This window comes from Aulonocara stuartgranti (assembly GCF_965226115.1).
Source record: "Aulonocara stuartgranti genome assembly, chromosome: 7".
NCBI classification, from domain to species: Eukaryota; Metazoa; Chordata; class Actinopteri; order Cichliformes; family Cichlidae; genus Aulonocara; species Aulonocara stuartgranti.
The window spans coordinates 24855181-24871414 of NC_138945.1; the positions used below are offsets into that span (position 1 = coordinate 24855181).

Sequence of the window (16234 nt, forward strand, 5' to 3'; positions counted from 1 at the left end):
TTTTGGATGTAAAAATAACAAAAACTCTAAAACAAAAACAACTTTTAAAAATAACTCCAGAATCTTAGCTTTTAGCATTTATACAATCAATCACAAAATGCCTGTTGTTTGTGCATGAATGATTAGGTTTTAATGAGATGAGTGAAAAAGCAGTTATGCTGTTATAGTTTAAAAGAAAGCCAACAGAAGGGCTCACGGAAATAAGTGCTGATGCGTAGATAATATGTAATGAAATAGAAAGGGACAGTTTTTTCATGAAGAATATATGTGTGTATCACACTTGTATCCAAATCCAAAACACAAATTGCTTCTGACTGCTTCTGTTTAACGCTACAGGAAATGAGAGCAGTTATTTTTTTTTCTGATATCTTATGATGATAAGCTAATTTATCTAGTTATCTTAAGATATCGATGCACGGTTTATCTAATTGTGGAATATTAAATCTCATTTTCATCATTTTATACCAAGTCTGAGCTGCTGTGATGCCCTGGGGAATATGACACATAATATGACAAGAGATCCTCTGAAAAGATCCTAAAGATTCTTTATACATTTTGTTTTTGTCTGTTTTTCTCCATGGGACGAAGGAGGCTTTAAAAATACTAACAATAACAATTTTCTCCTTTTCTGTATCGTTAGCTTCATGGATAAAGCATAACTTTAGGCTGTTGTTGATGAATGATTCATGGGTGAAAGTTATTTATCATGATTTCACTTTAATAAAGCGAGCGTGGTTTTGCTTCTTGGCATAAAGGTTAGCTTATCTTCACAGATAAGGGTAGATTTGTAAAACATTCTCTTTCTCGCACATGCAGATGACAAGAAATGAACATCCTTGCTGCTGTCCATGGATCTGTGCTGCTGAGAGATGCACAGCAGGCAGCAGCTTCTACTTTGATGTGCTTTCGTATTTGTCATTGATGGGAACAATGATAAATAGAAATTAAATCAAGTGTTTTTTAAGTGGCCCATTCTTCCTGATCATGGTATAGTTCATGCTGACCAGCACAGATGGCATCCAGCAAACTGGAGCAACTGGTTTAACTTAAAAATGAAGGAGTGTCATTTATTCAGTTCCAGACTATACTTCAGTCAAGGTTTTGACACGAGCAGAAACCGTGTTGTGTTAAAACTTTCAGATCGACCCTCCTTATTTATTCTCTGCTGTACAGTAACTTTATGTGCACGTACACTTCTGTGATGCTGCTGCAAAACTTAATTTCACTGGTAATTAGATGGTGAAATTACACGTCTTCATAGCTACCGAGATCCCAGAGACAAAGAATTTGTTTTCTTGTGATCAGTTGCATGATTATCTCGAGAAATCAGCCTTTCATTTTCTCAGCATGACATTAACTTGTGATCCTGTTTCGTTACAAAAACTTGCAAACCCAACTGTTTTTACCCATGAATGAACACACTTCACATCCCTTTGCCAAACCATCTTCAACAAATTTCCAAAACACGCCAAGTAGTCAGCAAACAACGTTGATTTGTCATTGGTTGGTTTGAGCACTCTCATTGGCCTTCACACATCTTCTATTACAAAAGTTGAATGAATGAGTCACTTGAGGGAAAGAAGTATAAAAGCATATAATCGAGGGGTATTACTGCAAACAACCATCTGAATTTACTGAGGCAAAGGTGATAATTTCATCAAATTGTTCCATATCAAAGCAAAAAGAAATACTGACTGACAATTTCACAGCAAGTTGGACCAACATTGTCATAATGGTGACTGTAACCTCGATAGCTGATAGGTCTGATAATTTTTTATCTGTTGATCTGCATTAGTGTAGGTTATTTGAGCTAGTGGCTTCGCCCCACTATATTTAACACCAGCAGTCACTACATTTTATTCCAGTGACTGAGTGTGTCATTGAAATAAAAGAAGCCACATGACACTGACTCAAGTGTAATACTGTCAAAATTAGGAACATGTTGTCTCAGAGTGATACTTTTGTTACTGCACTATTGTAAACCTTTATTAGCCGGACATCCCAGTGGCTCTTTGAAACGCCTTCAGCAGGGAGTACTAACATGGACTAGAGAGTAACATCATATTTCTCCAATATTAACTTCTCTTTATTGGCTCTCTGTAGATCCAGGATGATTTAAAATCCTTCTTCTCACATACAAAGACTTCAATGATTAGGCCCAATGGTATCTTAAAGACATCACATCCTATGAACTGTCCCAATAGAGCACTTTGCTTTCAGACTGCAGTTCCTAGAACAGTTTCTAGAAGCAGAAATTCAAGGGGAGGAAGCACCTTCAACTTCACTTTTAAAAATCTTTGTATGTTTGTTTGTTTGTTTGTTTGTTTGTTTGTTTGTTTGTTTGTTTGTTTGTTTGTTTGTTTCTTTCTTTCTTTCTTTCTTTCTTTCTTTCTTTCTTTCTTTCTTTCTTTCTTTCTAGTATGAGCTGGATCAAATGACCCCGAACCATCCCTGCTGCTACCAGCTCATCCTGCAGAGCCCCTTTCCTTAATGACATGCATGACTGTTGCATGTCATTAACTTTTTGTCCTCTCTTTCCTGTAGTTTGTGCCTTGTCCTTTCTGCAGATCAGCATGTTCCTGATCTGCAGTTATGGGGTCCAGGTTCTTTTTAAAAAATTGTTTGCTGTTTTTTAGGTTTTTTGAGATGAGATAACTGTAAGAAATGGTCCTATATATATAAAACTCAATTTAAATATACCGGGTTCCTTTGATTAATTTAACAGATATGTTTGTCTTCTTTCTTAAATCACTACCTTCTTTTTTATCTAACCAAAAACTTCCAAATTTTCCCTAAATATAACAACCTGTGTAAGCTTCAGCTGGTTTGTCTACAACACCGGTCACTTTAGCCAGGTCTGAGGTCAGGGCTTAAAAGTCTGTTGACCTTCCAAAAGAGTTAAAACATGAACATGAAAGCCGACAGATCCTGCTGACCTTTATGACCGCCTAACAGAGATATTCTTGGTGGTCGCTGGTGCAGCAAAAAAAAATAAATAAATAAATAAATAAATTTGAAAATGGTCCATGCCTACTGAAGTCCACTGGCAGACTTTCAGTGCTGCTGACAGGGTCAAAAAAGTCACTGAGGTTCCTTTACTTAAATCCTAATGTGTTTAAAAGCGTGCAGGAGATAAACATCACCAAATATGAAATTTTTTTGCATAACAATTAAGAAAATAAATAAATAAAAAGAGATATTAGACAGAGATAGCAGAATTGCAAATGTATAAAGGCAAACACAATTCCAAAAAATCTTGGTTATCTATGAAAACTGTGAATATAAACAGAATGAAGTGCTTTGCAAAACACATATTTTGAATTTGATGGCAACAATGTAAAAAAAAAAAAGTTGGGACAGGGCCATGTTTGCTACTGTGTAGCATCCTCTCTCCGTTTAACACCAGTGCATAAATGTCTGGGAACTGAGGAGACCAGCTGGTGGACTTTTGGGTTTCTAGGTGCTCAACAGTCCTGGATCTTCTTTTTCATTTCATGTTGTGCTAAATGTTTTCAGTTGTTGAAAGGTCTGGACTGCAGGCTGTCCACTTCAGTCTCCTGCGTTATGAAGCCATCCAGCATGCAATTTAGGATCATCCTGCTGAAATAGTCATCCCCTGAAAAATACTATTCTGTTTGGGAGCATATGTTGGTGTAAAACCTGTGTATACCTCTCAGCATTGATCTCGTTGCAGATTTCAGGTGCCAATTCCATATGCACTAATGCACCCGCATACCATCAGAGATGCAGGCTTTTTTACTGAGTGCTGTTAACAAGCCAGATGGTCCCTCTCCTTTTTACTCCATATTTTCCATAAAGAATTTAAAAAATGAGTTCTCTGACAACAAACAGTTTGCCACTTTTCCTCAGTCGATTTTTAATGAGCTTTGGCCCAGAGAAACCTGGCCTTTCTGGATTGTCATTGCTGCTTCACACTTGGCTTTTTCTTTTCCTTCTTTGCATGATTGAGCTTTTTTTTTTTTTTTTTTAATGCAGTGCTACCTGAAGGCCCAGAGATGACAGGTGTCTCACACTGAGTTTCAGCCTCGCATGCAGAGATTTCTCCAGATTCTCAAAATCTTTTGATGATATTATGACTGTACATTATATTCCAAGTCTTTGCAGTTTTATAGCAAGGAACACTGATCAGTAGTTTGTTAGCAATTTGTAGATGCAGTATTTTGTAGATTAGTGAACCTCTGTCCATCTTTACACCTGAGAAGCTCTGCCTCTCTAAGATGCTCTTCTTATAATAACTCATGTTACTGACCTGTCGCAAATTACCCACAATTAGTAGCCAAAATTTTCTCTAGCTGATTACGTTTTGTACTGCTTGCTTGTGCAGCCTTTTGTTGCCCCCAAACCAAATATTTTTAGACATGTTGCTGCCATCAAAATCTGTTTTTATTTACATGTTAAACAGCATCCCTAATTTTATGGATGTGAGGTTGTTTATGATCTTTATATTTCCAAGGTAAATCTTTTATTTTGTCATGTTTAATAGCTAAACTATAATTAATGAGACTGCAACTATGTGAAGTAAAAAATACTCACCATAAATTATCCTTATTGTTAGTGTATCATAGCACAGCATGTGTTAAAATTAACACTTTCTAGAAAACAAACCTCCTCTAATATTTGTATGAGAACAACTGATTGATGACGGCCTCTCTTTGAGCTCTGTAGCTCAGAATTGCTCAGCCGTTTGTTACTAAATAATACTGATAGCATGGAACTCCTCCACTGTGTCATTGCTGCCGAGATTTCCAAAGAGAAAGAGATGCCTGGGATTTGTGCATTTATTTCCTTGTTTATATTTTATCAGCTAATTCTTCTTTAGTCTGCAAGCAGTGTGGATGGCTTATAGTTACTGTAACCTTCCCTCAGCGCTCTCAGTCACATCTAAGTGCTTGAGCTGAGTGAACCCATCACACCATAAGTGCTGATGAAAGGTCCCATTGAAAAATAAAGATAACGGGACAGAGAGTAGCTAAAAGATGCCTCTTTCACATTGCTTCTCATGCATGGGAGGAGATAATGTAAATGCTGGAAGTTCAGAGGAAACGACTGCTGCCTTCAGAAGAAACAAACACAAGCAGTGTTATCCTCGAGAAAAGGTATCGACCATGCACTACCACCGCTGAGAAAGCCCTACTGTGATTGTCCAGTTTACTGTAAAAAACAACAACCCCTCTTCACCTTCAGTAATGATCATGACATTGAACGATACGATAATAGAGCTGTTACAGCAGGGGGTAGATGAAGAAGTCTCTTTGCTCCGCAGGAAGTGAACGGAAGAGAATAACAACAGCCTCTTTTCACCGCCCCGAAGTCACTGCTTGAACATGACTTCATACTTCACAATATGTTCCATCTCACCACATTATTAAAGCTCATTTCATGTGTCAGACTCACGCTCAGGTCTCATATCAGATGTCAAATTTACGTGAGTCTAAACCAGATGAATTGCATATGTACATGTGTCCAGTCACATTCAGAGGCTACATTTGCATAGGAGAAAGGAGACTCAGGCCTTCCTGCTAATTGCACCCTGTTAGTCAGGATCAAACAGGACCTTTTGTGTCAGCCAGTTGCTGGGATGAAAGGGATGAAAATAAAGGCGTTACTTGATTCTTTTCCAGAATAAATGGGAATCTTAAATTAGGCACCTTTCTCCGGCAACCTCAGACTGCATGTCCAGAGGTGACAAGAGAAAGTCGCTGGCACTAATTGACATGCAGTCTGAGGTTACTTAAAAGTAAACTTTTGGTCAACAAATGAGGAGCGCAGTCTTCTTATTAAAAGAAGACTTCTGGTGGAAAACAGTTTAAAAGGTAAAAAAAGAAGAAGAAAGAAATCAGTGGGAGAGATGAGTCACATCTACTCATTAAATAATTCACCTTCCCATGGGAATATGTCAGTAATAGTATGATGACACCCGTGACATCCGTCGTTCTGATACTACATGTGAGTCATATTAATCAGTATCCAGAGAGAGCTCTGCTAATGCATTAGAGCAAAAGTAGGTCGGCACATAATACAAATGCTGTCAAAATAATGCGACTTTTAACATCACTAAATAACATTAACAGCTGCTTAGAGCATGATTATATTGAATCAAACAACCCCAACTGATTCCAGGTGACTAACCACCCCCCCCCCAACATTAGCAGGCACCTAACAGTGAACTAATTTGTTCGGGGAGCTCCAGACTTTGCTCTCTTGTCCAGCACACAAACAAAAGAGCTGTTTAAATACTCATTTTTACACACCTTAATTGGCTCCATCCCAGCTTATCGCAAAATAACGAGACAAATGTGAGTTCATGCAGTGCGGATGCATGTAGAAGGTGTCGAGGGGACACAACGAGTACAGAGTGACACCCTCACAGCCCTGTTCTTATCTGTCCTGATGTGCGAACTGAGCGCTTCAAAAATATGATAACGATCAATTGTGATGTGACAAAAAAGATGCACTAACCCCATAGTGTACAGCAGTGAGACGGATTAATACACAAATCACCTTCTAAAACTACAACATTTTAATCTACTTACTTGCTTCTGCAGATTTGTAGCCTGCATGTATTGTTACATTTACACAAACATGCCATCACTGAACACAGTGATGATGCCCTGCACGAGCCCGGCATGTATAAGAGTCCCTGCTGTGTAAAAGTACTTAAAATGACTACCTGCAGCTCTTTGTGGGCTGAGTTGAAAACATGCGACTGGTTTCTTTCAGGAAAATTATTGAGAATTACAGCTTAACTTTATTAGCTTTTGTTTTGAACTTATCAGACAGGCAGCACAGATTTGTCTTCAACTGATGTCTTTTGTTAGGGAAGTGTTGATTTTCTGCTCTTATCTTGTTTTTCTTCTTTTTCCATGCTGTTTTATGATATTCAGTTTTTTATACACATTGTCATTACTAACTTTCTCATGTTTTTCATAATAAGACAAAAGGAAAGTGGAGTTTTTAACAAACAGACGAATTAACTTTACTGTTTAGAATATGCAAACTTCTTCTCCAGTGATATGGATGCATTGCTGGGTCATATTAGGACAAAATTTCCCATTTCAATTTATTTAAGACTGACGTTGACCTTTAACTCGACCTGTAGGATTCTATTAACAACAACGTAGAATTATTATGCTAACTGGCCACTTTATTAGGTACAAATACCTGATTAGACTAATGCAAACCAGTCTATCACTTGAGAGCAACTCGATCAATTTACGTAGAGAAAACCTGCTGAAGTTCAGTCTGAGCCCACAAAACGAGGAAGAAAGGTGAATGAAGTGACTTTAAAAGTGGCATGGTTGCTTCAGAAACTGCAACCAGGATTTCTCCCTACAACCATCTCTAGGGTTTGTGGAGAAAGCTACTTTCAGCTGCTCCCTTAGTCACAGGAGAGAGCCACAGTGGGTAGCTTCGGATGTTTTGATTTGGCAGATCTTTACTCTTCCTGACGCTCCTCCAAAGGGATTTGTATTTCCTCGTCTAATTAAACTGGGAATCTTTTGCTTGTTAGGCAACCGTATAAACCATTGCACCACACAACCAGGAGAGCATATCCAGTGAGTGGCATTTCTCAGTTAAAATGCCTCGTTTATCCCAGAGTTGAGAGGAAAATGGCCAGATTGCTTCAAGCTGATAGGAAGGCAACAGTAAGTTGCTGTGCTGAACAGCATCTCTGAGTGCTGAACTGTGGAGAAGATTGGCTCCAGCAGCAGAAGTCTACACCGGGTACCAGTCCTGTCAGCTAAGAACAAGAAACCGAGGCTACAGTTCACACACGCTCACCAAAACTGGACAGCAGAAGTCTGGAAAAATACCGCCTGCTCAGATGAGTCTGCAACATTCAGTATGGATCCTGCCCTCCGTTAATAATTTAAACTGCTGGTGGTAGTGTAATGGTGTAGGGGATAGTTTCTTGGCACATCATAAGATAAGATAGAACTTTATTAATCCCTCGGGTGGGTTCCTCTGGGAAATTCGATTTCCAAAAAAGCACAGCACCGACAGAAGTTACAGAGTTATACACACACACATATATATAAATACAGAGACAATATAAATAAAATATACGAAGGGGATAAATAGAATAAATAGGAATAAAAATAAAAATACAAGTGAGTTGCACATTTCAAGTATTGAGTCTATTGCACCGTTGACTATTTACAAAAGTATTGCACAAAAGGTATTGCACAGTGAGGTGAAGAGGCACTACAGCTTAGTTGTTCCCTCCTTTGTCCTCCTGTTTCCCCTCCCTCTCCCCTCCAGAGAGGAGTTAAACAGTCTGATGGCGTGTGGGACAAAGGAGTTTTTAAGTCTGTTAGTTCTTGTCTTGGGGAGAAGCAACCTGTCACTGAACAGACTCTTCTGGTTGTTAATGGCCGTGTGCAGAGGATGCCTGGCATTGTCCATAATGTCCATCAGTTTCTTTAATGTCCTTTTCTCTGCCACTGTCACCAGAGTGTCCAGCTTCATGCCGACCACAGAGCTAGCCCTCCTGATCAGTTTCTCCAGCCTGGATGAGTCCTTCTTTGCTGTGCTGCTCCCCCAGCACACCACAGCATAGAAAAGTACTCCAGCAACCACCGACTGGTAAAACATCCTCAGGAGCTTCCTGCAGATGTTAAAAGACCTCAGCCTCCTGAGGAAGTACAGTCGGCTTTGGGCTTTTTTATACAGGTACTCTGTGGGCCCTTTAGTACCATCTGAGTATCATTTAAATGCCACAGCTTACCTGAGTATTGTTAATGACCATTTATGAGCACATTTATGCTTCCGGCTGGCTGACACACCACGTCACAAAGCTCAAATCAAACTGGTTGAAGGATGTGCCTAATGAAGTGACCAGTGAGAGTATATTTTTGCCACCGGTTGAGTATTTATTAGCTCAATGTTTGAGCATTTCCAAGCTCAGTATAATGATGTGAATGAAATATGGCTGTTGCCTAGCGGCAGACAAGGGGAGATTAAGGATGCAGTCTCATAATTAACGTCTTGTGATAGTGTTGTTATTTGAAATTGTGAAGTTTTCTGTCTGGCTGCAACATTAATGACCAGATCTTTGACCACGCAGAAAGTTAAACACACAGCTTATGATTATTGTTTTTAAACCGTATTGTTTACAAGTGTAACACCTGATAATAATGTTCAGCTACAAGTCATTTATAAAACTTTAATTAATGATGAACTACAGTTTACATTACGTTTAAGGATGTTTGATAAGTGGCAACACAAATCTGTTGTAAGTGAAATTTGTGATCATGAACAAATTATTAGCAAATGATTAAAAAATAAAACATTCAGACATTGAATTCTTTGTAAGTCAGATGTGAGTATTTACTGTAGCGTCTCTTTATAACGGTTTTATTTTGATGAGCTATTACTTTTAAGTTAGCCTGTTATAAGCACAATAAATGATTGTGCTATTTTTAACTCTGTTTGTCTTTTTAAAACATTTTTTAAATATTCTGGCATTTTGTTGTGAAGCACTTTGAGATGCTTGTCTTAAAAAGGTGCTACAGAAATAACATTTGACTTACTTATTTAACTACAAATTACATTAAATTTGTGAACGATGGACCGCCAGCAGATTGTAACGTGTCAGTGTTAAAGAAATTCATCACATGGGTTCTGTGTCGAGTGGGTACTGGCCTCAGTCTGAACCTTTGCACCATCTGTGACCTGCCAGGGAGGCTCCCACAATCCATCACTTATTAACGATGTAGTCATAATTTGTTCGTGGTCATGTTCTAATTTAAACTTATAAATGGCTTGATGATTTCTTAATACAACTCTGTATATTAATGTATTGCAAATGATGATCATTAAAGCTTATAAATGATGGAATTACTACAAAGCGTTACCTGCATATGTACAGAGCATGTCCAGCCTCTGTCCTGACCACTGTCACTGTATGTGTATAATTAGGCACCTGCAATACAGTAACACAACCAACATAACACATATAATGCCTGCTTACAATGTTGCAGCAAAAAGGAACTCCATTTGTAAGCATAAAAGACAACAGCTTTGCATACAAAGTGGAAGAAGGCCTGCACTCCACTACAATGCTTGATGTCTGGGGGATTCTCCTGCTGGTTGTGATCTATAAATATTGTTCACATTCTCTGTCGGTGATGCACCGAGGAACGATACAAGCTCGCAGAGACCTCCAAGAATTTAACTGGCAGGAAGTCACAGCTGTTGTCAGCCATAAAAAGAGTGTCTTATCTGTGCCAGCACATGTGTAGTTAAAGCACCAATTTACTCTGGGTTATGGGGTGTGTTTTAGACATTTTAATACTGACACTGCAAGATCATGTCTTAATAAAATGATAATTTGCACAATTATCAGAAAATGTTGTATATATCATTCCGGTAATCAACAAATGCTGATTTTTTTTGTTCTAGTAAGCTCTAAAACATCAATAAAGACCCACAGACTGTGTCTGTTACCTCATGTACAGTGCTTAACAAATTAATTAGAGCACCACTCAATGTAAGGCTCGCACCACAGCTGCCATAAATTAACAGAATTGATAATTAATACAATAATATTTTATGTTGCTATAATAGTTAATCCACCTGTGTGTGCAAGCTCCTTAATGCTAAAACACAATTCTTGTTGTTTTCCATGAATTTTTAAATTTACCATTATACAAAAAAGCAGAAAAATCTTTTTCAATTAAGATGCCAAATTACAGGCACTTACGTACGTGCATTCCTGAACAGAAAAATTAGTTTTAGCACTTGAATTTATTCTTGAGTAATTCTGACTTCTCAAACATGAATTCATTTTGCTATTTGCCTAAAAAATAATAATAATAATATAATATTTATTTATAAATGCGTTTTTTTAAAAACATGTTCTTTACTTATTCTTTTGACAGGTGGTCTAATAAATTTGTATTGTACGAGTCTCCTGTATTATACAATATACATTTTTGAGTGTTTTATTTATTTGTGTAATTATGAATTGGATCAATTCCAATATGGGCATTAGAGGTTATCCAGTCGGTCATGTATAATGGCTCTGGACCTGGGATTTAATATAGTGCTTATTAAATAGAGAGAAACTTGGCACTGCATAATGTCCACATAGACATTCACCTAACAGTGTTTACAGGATAAATGCACACATAAATGTTTCATGGGTTTCTTCAGGGACATGATTAAATATAGTGATTGCTGTTATGTCATTAACATAATGGCTTAATTATCACGTATAATTTGTGATGAATTAGGCAGCTTTTTGTTCCACGGTTACAGAGAGAGTGCCCAACGCCACATTGCCCAGATTAGGATTTTTAAAAGATGATTTAATCATGAGTTAAACCGATCCAGTTTTACATGAGGGATCTACAGATCTCAGATATACAAATGCGCACTGATTTCTAAGAGGCGGGAGAACGGCTGCTTTTACAATAGTGTGGCTTCATATCAGGCTTTATGACAAGTGCGTGACACAAGGGCAGAGAAAAGGATAGGAAGCCTTGCTGTCGGCTCTGCCCACCTCGGCAACCATCTGTTTGAAAAACATTCCCTGGGATCTGCATATCCATTAAGAGCTACGAGCACTTAATCAGCCTCCCTCAACTTCACCCAGTCCAGAGGATGTCCTGTCCATTCAAGTCTCTGTAATCCTCACTGTTGTCATTCCTACTGATGCATTTACTTGCTCGTACAGTTTTCAGGAAACAGTGTAAGTTACTGCCTGATTTGGTTGTTGGAGGGGTGGGAGGGATGTCACTATGTTGCACTTAAGACTGTGATCCTAATAAAATGGCAGCTTAAAATGGCAAAGTCTTAAAATGACAGGATTATAAAGATTTATATATAATCTCTGTTGAGTGTTGATTCTACCACTGAAATAATTAGAACTTCTTTTTCATTTTATTGGTTATATTCATCCAATTGCAGCATAAAATCAGAAAACATGTGATTCTGTAATATCTGACTCAATTTTAAGTTAATGCCATCTTCAGCTGTTTTCTTAATTTCAACTTTACATTATAGTTTAAAGAAGTTACGTCATTCCTTACATCATAGTAAATTATATCCTCATTTAAGGTCCCTAGGTCTTGTCGTAGAATAACCATAATGCACATAATATTTAGTCAATGAAAAAAACAGAGGCACTGCAGTTCATGGTGCTTCTGGGGTACCCCTGATGGTGCTGTTAATGGGAAAATCTGGTGTTTGATAGCTATATATTTTTAAACTCAGATGAAGGCTGGAGGTCAAAAGGTGATGTTTTTTATCCTCTCTGAAATGTGTTGCTGCCCACCTTTATCCAATATGTAACTGAACAGCTGTTGGAAAATCAGATCTCACCACATGCCCACAAATCATTAACAGTTTTCTGCATTAAATTTGAAGAACTTGTGAACAGAGAACAAGCTATGTGATATTTCACATTCAGTCCCCTGTTGCATCCCTTTAAACTTCTAAAGATGAGTGATGTTTGAACAGATTTGTTTTTTTTTTTAAAACCCTCTGAAAAGGTCACATTTGTAGAAAATCTCAAAGGTACTGGATATTATATGAAGATGAATAATAATATTTTTTGAGCTTTTTAAAAACCGTTGCACAAAACAAAAACTCTTGACCTGGGTTTCTAGTGACTACGCCAGAGATTCAGGTAAAACTCTCCCCACAGGCTATGTGCTCAGTCCCGTTTTGCAGATCCACTGCACAACATTTTTCCCCATCTTGCCACTGTGTTTCAGCTAACGAGTGGGGGGTTGTTTAGACAATGCATCTTGCAGCTCTTATGCTGCTGGTTTACTGGTACAGGAGAAAATCAGTCAACACTAAAACTTGGAGGTAAAATGAAACTCTTTAACTTGTTTGTCTGGGACGGGTTGTTCTATGTACTGTCCACGTTGCAGCACGTGTCATTGCACAGGATGCAAGGTCCTCTTGTCCTTGTATTGTGTTTTTTTGTGTGTATTCCAAAGTGGCAGTCGACCCGTGCCTGAAACAATGTCACCAAGAAAAAAGTCCCATTGATTTAACCGCACAACTCATCGCCTGCATGCTCTTCAGTACTAAAAACTGATTTACTGCGATTATAGTTTCTGTGAGCCTGATGATGAGTTTAGATGTTAGGATACATGTAGAGAGAAAATGGAGGCTTGCGTAAGTTATTGGCAGCATGGCACAGAATGATAATAATCCTATATGAAGCATAAAATGTTATCTGTTTTATCAGGTTTGTTTTTCTGACTGCGACAGACTCACTGAATCAAGGATCATTCTAAACATGTCCAGTTGCACTTGGAGTATATATGTGCACCTTGCAAGAAAAAAAAAGATTATCATAAATATGATTATAAAAAGTAATTATGTGAGCTGTGCAATCAGGGAACTTCTGCCCCAATATAATTAAAGATTTTGTGGATGAAACAACATTTACAGTCTGAATTTCGGACCTCTATGAAGAGAGGGGGGATTTTTCAGAAACCCTGGACTGCAGCAGACCAAAAAGGTTCATTTAAGCAGTGCTGCAGCTCCCTCAGAGTGCGTTGAGGTGGCGCAGCAGTGAAAGGGTACGTTGGAGGCTGCGGATTCAAAGCCTTGGACTGGCTCTGTGCTGGTAAACAGGAGAGGTTCATCTTAAACTCTCTTGCCTCCCTCATCAACTTACAGTTCTCGTTAATGCATTTTACCTGCCACTGGAGCAGGTGAAAACAGGAAGATTACTTGTTTACTGTGGGCACTGCTAGGGTGTGAGGCCATGCAAACGTAGCAGTGCATTACATGCTCAGTGAATCCTCCCTGCAGTAAATATTCATGGTTCAGTGGTCTGTCTTACTCTGAATATTTAATGACTCAATTAGTAAACTAAAATTTGGAAAGACTCGCCCAATACCTGAAAAGCTGCATGGCCGTTGATGACACCACCCGCCAACATTTTACTGCTGTTGTTCTTTTCTTGCTTTTCCATAGCCAATCTTTTAATTTAATTTATATCGTGTCTGCAGATAGCGGATTTTCAATGTCAAATGAGTGGCTCGAAGCAAGGGCAGGCAGCCACTTGTGAGGACCGGGCAACCTACAGACAGAAGAAAGGGGAAATGGAATTCCCTATGCATAAAAGACTTGGCGATATCAAATCTGATCTGACTTATCTCTTTATTGTAGTCTGCCTGGCTTTGTTCCAAATCGCTGCCAAGTGTGCATTCTCATTGTGAGGACCATTTTGGCAAAACAAAACCTCTATTTTTAACAACTCGGCCCTACAGTTACAATAGCAAGTGTGAATTTAATGCTTAAGTGAATCTTTCACTTGCCCTTTCTGTACAGCATGAAAGCTTCTTTTCTTCTTCTTCTTCTTCTTCTTCTTCTTCTTCTTCTTCTTCTTCTTCTTCTTTTCTGGTTAATGCAATTCATAAAAGATGAAATGATGGAATTTATGGATCAAAATGAGTCCATCGTTCAATCTCATTGATGAGTTTTGTCTGCCTTCGATTTTCAAGTAATCTGCAGTTTTATATTTATGAGTTTGACATTCATTATAGTGTTTTTGTCCATTACTGGATCCTTCCCTTTTAACAAAATTCAGAGTCCCTCTACTCGTCAGTCTGTGTCTCAGTCTTGGCTGGATGAGTAAATAACAGCAGGTGCAACGGAGTCTCATAGAGGTCAGGGGTACAGCCGAGAAATGCAGTGTATAAACATGCAGTCTACTCACAATATAATATCCCGTTGCTGTGATTAGATGATAAATTGAAATTTTTGGTTGATGTATGAATGGAAAAAGCACGATTAACTATTTCTACAGCTTAATTTTGTGCCAAAAATCATAAGCAAGAAAAAAAGTAAGAGCATAGTTTGTCGGTATTTTCCCCAGCACAAAACTATAAACCATCTAGATCTTACACACAGAGATCTGGTGTCGGATTTGTTGAAAAGGTTGTACAGCGCACACCCTCTGGAGCTCTCCAGGGTCCTGATTTGGCAGCTGAACTTCGAATTCGGGAGTTACAGCTGTTATCGTTACTGTCACTGGTTGAAACCATGCTCAAAGCAAGCAAACAGACAGATAGCAAAAAAACAACAAGCCTCACCTTCCACTTCATCCTCAGGCAGGATAACAGGGGTCCGGTAGGTGAGGACATCTGGAATAGTGCAAAGTCCCTTGTACATGAACCTGGTGGTCACAGCACGCACTGGCATTTCTGCGAGGGAAAAGCAACAACTGTGTCTCGATCTTCATATAGCCTCGCTCTCCGGAGTTTTGACAGACCCTTTGCTACTGTCCTTGATCTTTTAGGCAAAAGAAACTCAAGCAAATGAAAGGAGGTAAACCTTCCCTCAGCGGAGTTCAACCTTCCTCTTCCGAGGGCAGAAAACACGAGTAAAATCACCTCGACTGAAAATGCAGATTGTAAATCGCGGTTGGTTTCAGTGCACAGCCCCTTGCAGCGTGTTGTGATCAAGACACGAGGCGAAAAGGCAAATAAAATTGGCGTGTAAAACTTTTACTTCATAGCTTGTTGAGCAAAGCGACAGTATGTCTAGAGCCCTAAATAAAGCCTCAAACGAGCAAATATTTGGCTTATATTAAAGTCAAGATCCAAATCAACGAGATAAACAGGCTAATTTGCAATTCTTCCAAAGCTCCTGCATCACAGCATTAAAACGAGGAAAAGAAAGACGTAAAAAGAAATGGGAGAAAAATTCTACCCTAAAAAGATAATTTACCTATAATGTTTCTTACTGATTCCTATAAGGAGTCTTGATCTTTTAAATAGTGTGTTCCCGGTATAGTCTGCCTCACTTTTCTTCCCCGTTTCGGCATCTTCTTTAAAAAAAAATGTAAAAATAGACAACACAAGATAAAGCAGCAGCGCTGGCGTGCTGATCCTATCCGGTAAACGAGGCGGGAAACAAATCTTGTAACATTCTTTTTTCCTGAAGAGCAGCTTGAAGGGAATCCTGGGTGACCCCCTCTCATGTGACACAGACACGGTGTATAAGGCTGTGATCCTCTCTCTCCAGCTCTCTGCTTCAGCCTCAATTGGTTCTCACAAAGCAGCACACACACAAGCACCCGTGCACGCACGCTTTCACCATACTGCCACCGCCTCCATTAAAGCGCAGCCTGTGACTGCTTCCAAACTGCCCGCCTGTAATGCGATTATCTTTATTCTTTGTGCTCGGCAGTCTGTATATGTGCTAACACAATATAAAGGTCTACATGTCTAACAGTGAG

General features: G+C 38.8%; 1 protein-coding gene across 3 annotated transcripts in view; it reads right to left on the reverse strand.

Annotated features, from left to right (window-relative positions):
• Window positions 1–16000, reverse strand: part of cabp7b (calcium binding protein 7b) — a 29994-nt gene extending 13994 nt beyond the window's left edge. The window contains exons 1-2 of one of the 3 annotated variants that reach the window (XM_082539477.1): window positions 15740–16000; window positions 15087–15197 (exon numbers count right to left, since the gene is read on the reverse strand). In XM_082539477.1, the coding sequence (XP_082395603.1) occupies window positions 15087–15195 (109 nt within the window). In that variant the 5' untranslated portion in view covers window positions 15196–15197; window positions 15740–16000. Of the gene's footprint in view, window positions 1–9878; window positions 9947–14710; window positions 14765–15086; window positions 15198–15723 lie in introns of those variants that run through there. The other 2 variants (XM_082539476.1, XM_082539478.1) reach the window with 2 other exon arrangements.
• Window positions 16001–16234: the final 234 nt, after the last annotated feature.